At 38.8% G+C, this 8,663-nt stretch overlaps 1 protein-coding gene across 2 annotated transcripts in view; it reads left to right on the top strand.

The window, feature by feature from the left end:
- Nucleotides 1-662: 662 nt before the first annotated feature.
- LOC143523463 (MAM domain-containing glycosylphosphatidylinositol anchor protein 2) overlaps nt 663-8,663 on the top strand; it is a 150,402-nt gene continuing 142,401 nt past the window's right edge. For both annotated transcript variants that reach the window (XM_077017934.1, XM_077017933.1), the window contains exon 1: nt 663-1,700. In XM_077017934.1, coding sequence (XP_076874049.1) covers nt 1,628-1,700 — 73 coding nt within the window. In that variant the 5' untranslated portion in view covers nt 663-1,627. The remainder of the gene's footprint in view (nt 1,701-8,663) is intronic.

Raw genomic sequence — 8,663 nt, 5'->3', positions numbered from 1 at the left:
AGAGAGATACTGCAAAAAACCTTGATCTTTATTAAAACTTCACTATTATTAATATTATTATTGATATTTTTGTAAAAGCATGTTATTAAGAAAAATAACCATACATATCAGTTATTGTCAAACCTTACTACTTCTCCAACTTGACACAAGTCTCGCATATGAAATCGCACAATCGTCAGTAGGGGGCGTTGTTTTACTGACTAGTTCACAAATTGCTTATTCACTTTTCTGAATATTATTTTACTGACAATCTGAGAAGCATAATTACATCTCGAACAAAATGTAGGCCTAAAACATTCTTTGGTTTACATTGTTCTGAAAGTTCCGTAAAGAACATATCCAACTTTGAGGCAAGTTCATGGCGATTCATGGGATCGTTTATGTCAAACTTCTCATAAGCTTTCCAACTATTTTAAACTGTCAAGAAAAGTATTGAAAAAAAATCGAGCTTCGATTTTTTAAATTATTATCATTAAAATGTATTTTAACTGTTGTTGTACGTTCACATGCCTGTTCAAATCAATAAAGCCCAGTCTCTCAGATATTTTAGTGGACGGAGAAAGGGTAAACACGAAGCCCGTTAACATGTTTCGTTATTTCAACGTTTCTTTCACTTTGTGGGTTTGCGACGGAGGCGATATCGCCTCAGGTCACGGGGGATAGTTGAAGACTATAGCGAATTGAGTAGGTTTTATGTCGATATGTTGGTATAATTCCTCTCAGCGGACCAGCTGCGCTTCACGCCGCTTCCTCTACGCCGTGTGTAGTCTTCCATACAGATGAGAGCTGGAAGTCACGCACTCCTCCACGTAGTGAGAGACCGGTTGCGGTTCCTCTCCATCCCCACAGCGCGTATTGCGCAACGACACGGATTGTCAATCTGCAACCGGTGACCGGTTGTGTTGCAAAAGAACCGGACGGTGCCACGCAAAGAACTAAAGACTTATGTTTTGTCCAGCTCCCACACTTATAGTTTTGTGATTATCTGGGTCTTGGTGGAATCGTTGGAAGCAAGTGCATGCTCGTTTCTCATGGACGAACCCGTTTCTGTCGTTCTCAGCGGAGGAAACTCGGGATGTGGCCGTGATGCGAGCGTGAGGAACCGCATCATCCATCTTTTGGTACAACTTCACCGCTGCTGTCCTTCCCCGAGTGGTCGAGCTTCAGGTGGACACAGCCAGAAACGACAGCCGCTCCATTTCGATGGGATTAAGCCGGTGGCAGATGTTTAAAACTGACCAACAACACGTCATTACCGCAATTAAAAGCCCGTGTGCGATTGTGCGTCCGTAGAGCCGCCACGAACGCGTCTGTCTCTTAAAACATTTTACTGTCAGTTACTCGCGTCCCCGTGAACTACTCGGACAACTGTCTTCACAGACGTGCCGGGTGACCGTTGTTTCGCCGCTACATGGCACAAACGTTAATGTGAGGGTACATTAAGGTACAATTTGCGACGTCTGGGTGATTTTTTTGACTTGATTTTGCACGAAAGGCGCGTTTGCGTCCTTTAAACGCGTCTCACCGTAATCGGTGCATAATCGGCGCTGCTCTGCCTTTCACACCTCCCCGAACCTAGGACGGACTTCTGGCCCCCCGAACCCGATATGTTGAGAACCACGTAAGGATGGACGGGATTATCACTATTTTGGGACTCGTCACGCTAATACTGGACGGCGTTTGCAGCCAGGGAGTGTATGGTAAGTCAACGAGAGCTACAACGCCAATCGACACGATCGTGACCTTGTGATAAAGAAATCTTGTCAATTATTCGTACATTGATGTCTTCCCTTTGTTTATAATGTATCATAGGATTCGTTTTACTGAACACTTCTGGTTCGATTTTGTTTTCAAGAGCGAAATCATAGGTCACAGGGCAGGAGAAAACAGGAAGCTGCCACTATTGATGACATTCTCAATGATCGATAACGTCAATGTATGTTTTATTGGCTGCTGGTTAGCCTATATCATTTTGTCAATGCAGCCCATGAGTGAGTGGGTGTTTCCTCATTACTGACTGTAAGAATCAACCAGTGTTTCATGGCAATTTTTTTCCCCCAACATGGAATTCATGTTAATGGTGAGCTCCTTTGAAATGGGAATATAGCCTATTCAGTGGATATGCATGCTACAACATTTCTTAAGTAGTGGTCCCTTCTCGCCAGTCCGCATCACAGAACGCAACTAGTGGCGTTTTTGGAAGTGTAAATCCACCTTCAGTCAAAGGCTGAACGTTGCATGGCTATGAATCATAACGTGCAAGTGTCAGAAGGGAATACATCTGAGAGCTCTTGTTGCTCTGGGTAGCAGGTGAGAAGCACGGAGGGTCTGTGGGTCATGCTTAGAAACGGTCTTGGTAAGAGCAGCAGCGTTTCTGTCTCCATTGAAATGCAGTGCAGCACAGTTTGCTTCTCTGGAATAGCACAGGTTGTGGTGAACCATGAGAGAGAACAAAGATCAAGCAGACGCACAAATGGATTATATCAGCATGAGTTGTGCTTTGAATAAATAAATATTTTTTAACAGAACGACGCAGACTGAATATGTATGCTAGACCAACATGGCACTAATTGGTTAGTTTTAGTAGTCATGATTGCAATTATTGCAGTGTTTATAATATTTTGCGTGAACAATTAGTTTTGTCTAATTGGTCTGCATGGGGAGTATAACAGACAGTGATGATATAAATAGTCTGATAGTATCCAAACATATTGGTCAGTACGAAACTGCAAATGAATGTTAGTCAAGACATCTAAATTTAAATGGATCTGAAAGTGACTAAGGGTATGTGGTCTGCCACTACAATATAATATGACTCCATTATAACTTGCTGCGGACGGAAAGCCCATGATTGATATACCTATAAATAAGTATGGCCTGTTCTTGAAATTTGTTGAGCTAGCCATTGGAGGCATGTGGGTTTGACCTATATATTGTGCTACAGTAACATGAATTTCAATAACTGTGGTCATCAAACATGATTTGAAACCCCTCAAATATATTCCATGTTAAAACATACCTTGATTAGATATTAATTGCTAACAAACATCTGCAGAATAGTTACTAGTGAAACCTGTGAATTTAGAAGCTGTCTGCATCTGATACTTTCAGCTTGTAAAACAAAACGTCTCATGCAAAGAGTAATAATTAGTTCAGCACTAGTGTGAAATTTAGGATGCAAATTTTCAATCGGTTATTATACCAATTTCATTTCTTTATTTTAAGGGTGTAAAACTGTGTGCATGGCTGTCCATTGGAGCATACAATTAGAAGTTTCAAAGATTCCATATTCCAACCAATCCAAACTTCCAAAGTTCCATGTTCCATCCAATTAGCAATGTAGCATCCAACAGTGACATGCACATAAAGAAGCAAAAACATCAGGGTGAGTTTAAATGACCATTTATGCACTCTGCATGCTTCTGATTGGAAGTTAATGGAAAATAAGAGTGACTTTTCTCTAAATGTAAACACATTGTAGAACTCAAAAACAGGGATGCTCAAAGAACCCTGGTAAAGTTGGGAAATAGTGACTGAAATTCAAAGTTAGCTACTGTTTATTCAATCCAGCAAGCAAGCATTTAGCAGTAGCAGACAACTTGTTCTCCCTGTCTGGTTTAGACCACATGCTCCCCAATTGTACACTACATCACATCTCAGTTTTTAGCAAACTGCAAAAACTTTCTTTAGCACTTAGAAGTCAGAACGACCAGGTGTATGCAGGTTTGGTTTGGTGTAGTAAAACTAATTCTTTGAAAAATAAAAATAATCCATATCCCTCATAAACTTTATGGTAAGATGGTCTCTTCCTTCTTCTTGGCAATTGAATTTCTTACTACCATTAACCAACCAAATTATTTGACTATAAATGTAGCATGCACAATGCAGAAATCTAATACTGTCATGGGTTAACCCCATGTAAACCTGATCTATATGGATTCTTGGTTTGCATTGTAAGCAGGGTTCACTGAACTTTAAAACAATACATCTGAACCAGTTATGCTGAACCTATGCTGGGTATATTTCAATATATATATTTTTGGATATATTTAGGCAGAGCTAATCTGACCTCAAAAGGCATTTGGGGAGCCATAAGTGAGTACTAATCTAAATTACAAGATAGCTCTTCTAAAATTAACAGAAAAGTGTGCTTGGCCAATTTAAAATAAATTTTCAGCATTACAAAACAAACAAACAAACAAACAAACAACACCAACAAAACAATAATAATTTTATAGCAGTTATGTTCAGTTAACTCCATTTTCCCCATTCGATTTTTACAGATTTCACTCTGGATGCTGATTTTTTTTGTGTATGTCTGTGTGTGTTACGAAAAGTTGCAACATTACATACTATTTATACTTACTGCTCAAAATAAAAAGATGTTCTTGTTGTGAATATGTGAATATATTTCTGTCATCAGAATGTCTTAATGCTATAATGCAAGAAGGCTTATTTTCTGTTAGTTAGTAACATTCACACTTTGGATTAAACACCTGAGTGCCAGTGACAAATGTAAATTTTTGTGTGACATTTGTGTGACATTATAATTCTGTAATTTAACTGGTTTAGTCAATGCTGTCACCATGTACAAATGGACATTAAAATTGCAGTCTGTAACCTCACTAGATAGGGCCAATACTCTGGCTACCCGTACTGAGCCAGGTAACCGGTGCAGGCGCTTTGCCAATGAACATCACAGGCCACAGGTGTGAACCCTGCAGTGGGCCTAATGTGGCTCCTATTAGATCTCTTTCTACTGAGAACCTTCAGTTCCAGTCCTGGAACGCAGCTCTGGAAACAAAATACTAGGCTTACACTTCTATTATATAGTGACAGAATGAGACACAATATCATATTTTTTTAACATGATATATTTTGTCATTGAATAGAGAACTGTCAGACATTTTTTTCCAGACCATTTTTCCAAATGTTTTGTTCATAGCCATGAGCATAACTTTTGAAAATTGCTGGGACAAGGATTAAGATGAAGGAAGAGCTTTGGAAGAAAGAGATATGGCCCAACTGCATTGTTGTATGGGTTTGCCTGATACTTTTACATCCAGTTAGATAATTATGAACTTCAAATTCAGTTACTGTTTTACAGTCTTGTGTAAAAACTATCTAGCCCTGGTTACTTTGACATCCATCGACTAAACGGAGACTCATATATCAGTATCTATATTATCGATCCTTCCCCATTGATCCGTCTACTGCAGCAGAACTGTTCTGTTTACCTGTGATGCACTTTACAGCCACTAGAGCGTCACGTGTCAATTTTCTATAATGACTGAAGATGGTTCACATGGGAACGTTTTTGGAAAGCGTGCTGTGAGCTATAATAAGAAACAGATTTTAACAGAGCAACTTTGGAAAATTATTGGGGACTGAATTAAGAATTTTATGGGAAACAGGAGAATGGAACATGTTCTCAGTGCATTACTACCATCAATCATAGTTACGCCAAGGATCACAGGAAGAGACTCATCATGCTCCTGCATGGGCTTTTTAGATTGGTGCCTTTGACAGATCTCTGTGGTTGAAAATGAGTAGTAGTAGAAAACACGGATAACTTCTTCCTTAGTGTGGAAACAATTGGTGAGCCGTTGGCGGTGTTTGGCTGACATCCATGAACAGAATCTGAGTTATACTCTACCATAAAATGACAAAATACACAATATGCTTTTATTGGATAAGAAATAAAAGCCTGAATGATTTAATTAGACATTCAGTGCCTTTATTTAAAGCTAGTCAAGAAGTGTATTTGACATATTTATCAACACTCTTAGTAAAGCTAGGGAGGTGTGGGGAATACACCAGTTATGTTATAACTAAGTAGCTAGTTGAGCATGGGAGACTTATTGACTACATTTATATTAATATTTGAAATATATACACTGTCTGACAGAAACACACAGAAAATACTGTGTGACTGTGATCTAGGCACAAAACAGAAAAGGTTGATTTCTCGCAAAGGGGTTGCATAGTGGTGGTTCTGTGAGTGAATCTTTTTTTTGCATGGATTTTGCAGTTAAGCTTTCAGTGACAAGACATTTAAGCTTGTCTGACATGTCATGTATCCTCACCTCTCTTTGCTAGAGGAAAGAGAAATTTCAGCTGCATGCATTTACTGGGTGGCTGTAAGCACAATATACAAATAAATGCCAACACTTTCTAAAAGATGATTGGTCTATTGCAGTGGATCTCAAAATCTGTGTGCCAATTAGACAAATATAGAAAAAACAAATAAAGCACATTATTTATGTAGTCCAAAGGGTATGTGAAAACATAGCTCATACTTTTCATATATCAGCCATGTCCGCTTATGAAACTCACCTTAACACTGTTAATAAAATCTGCTGATGCTTATGAGAATGTGAGGACCACAAAACCAGGAACCTGCAAAAATCAGATTAAAATATCTGATATTTTCTGAGCAAGACGTTCATATACTGGTATCCCAACATTGCCGTGTATTTATCCTATGACACTGAAAATAGCTAGAGTAATAGGAAAATGCTACTACTACTACAACTACTACTACTACCACTACAACAACAACTACTACTGCACTACTACTACTACTACTACTACTAGTACTACTACCACTACTATTACTACTACTACTGCACTACTACTACTACTACTACTACTACTACTACTACTACTACTACTACTACTACTACCACTACTATTACTACTACTACTGCACTATTACTACTACCACTATTACTACTACTACTACTGCTACTATTACTACTACTACTACTACTACTACTACTACTACCACCACTACTACTACTACTACTATTACTACTACTACCACTACTACCACTACTACCACTTCTACTGCAACTACCACTTATACTGCTACTACTACCACTACTACTGCTGCTACTACTACCACTTATACTGCTACTACTACCACTACTACTGCTGCTACTACTACCACTACTCATACTTCTACTACTCCCAGTACTGTCTCTACTACTACAACTACTGCTACTTCTACTACTACTAATACACTACTACTAATTCCACTACTATCACTACTTCCACTACTACTACTACTACTACTACTACTACTGCACTACTACTACTACCACTAGTACTACCACTACTATCACTAGTAATACCACTACCACTACTCCTACTTCTACTACTCACAGTACTGTCACTACTGCTACAACTACTATTACTACTACTACTACTGCTGCACTACTACTACTACCACTACTACCACTAGTACTACCACTACTATCACTAGTACTACCACTACCACTTCTACTGCTACTACTACCACCACTACTATCTCTACTGCTACTACCACTACTACTGCTGCTACTACTACCACTACTCCTACTTCTACTACTCCCAGTACTATCACTACTACTACAACTACTGCTACTTCTACTACTACTAATACACTACTACTAATTCCACTACTATCACTACTTCCACTACAACTACTACTGCACTACTACTACTACTACTACCACTACTATTACTACTACTACTGCACTACTACTACTACCACTACTATTACTACTACTACTACTGCTATTATTACTACTACTACTACCACTACTACTACTACTACTGCACTACTACTACTACTACTACTACTACTACTACTACTACTACTACTACTACTACTACCACCACTACTATTACTACTACTACTGCACTATTACTACTACCACTATTACTACTACTACTACTGCTACTATTACTACTACTACTACTACTACTACTACTACTACTACTACTACTACTACTACCACCACTACTACTACTACTACTACTACTTCTACCACTACTACCACTACTATTACTACTACTACTGCACTACTACTACTACTACTACTACTACTACTACTACTACTACTACTGCTACTATTACTACTACTACTACTACTACTACTACTACCACCACTACTACTACTACTACTATTACTACTACTACCACTACTACCACTACTACCACTTCTACTGCAACTACCACTTATACTGCTACTACTACCACTACTACTGCTGCTACTACTACCACTTATACTGCTACTACTACCACTACTACTGCTGCTACTACTACCACTACTCATACTTCTACTACTCCCAGTACTGTCTCTACTACTACAACTACTGCTACTTCTACTACTACTAATACACTACTACTAATTCCACTACTATCACTACTTCCACTACTACTACTACTACTACTACTACTACTACTACTACTACTACTACTGCACTACTACTACTACCACTAGTACTACCACTACTATCACTAGTAATACCACTACCACTACTCCTACTTCTACTACTCACAGTACTGTCACTACTGCTACAACTACTATTACTACTACTACTACTGCTGCACTACTACTACTACCACTACTACCACTAGTACTACCACTACTATCACTAGTACTACCACTACCACTTCTACTGCTACTACTACCACCACTACTATCTCTACTGCTACTACCACTACTACTGCTGCTACTACTACCACTACTCCTACTTCTACTACTCCCAGTACTATCACTACTACTACAACTACTGCTACTTCTACTACTACTAATACACTACTACTAATTCCACTACTATCACTACTTCCACTACAACTACTACTGCACTACTACTACTACTACTACCACTAC

Source organism: Brachyhypopomus gauderio, chromosome 9, assembly GCF_052324685.1.
Source record: "Brachyhypopomus gauderio isolate BG-103 chromosome 9, BGAUD_0.2, whole genome shotgun sequence".
Lineage (NCBI taxonomy): Eukaryota > Metazoa > Chordata > Actinopteri > Gymnotiformes > Hypopomidae > Brachyhypopomus > Brachyhypopomus gauderio.
This window is presented reverse-complemented; position numbering and strand designations above follow the sequence as displayed.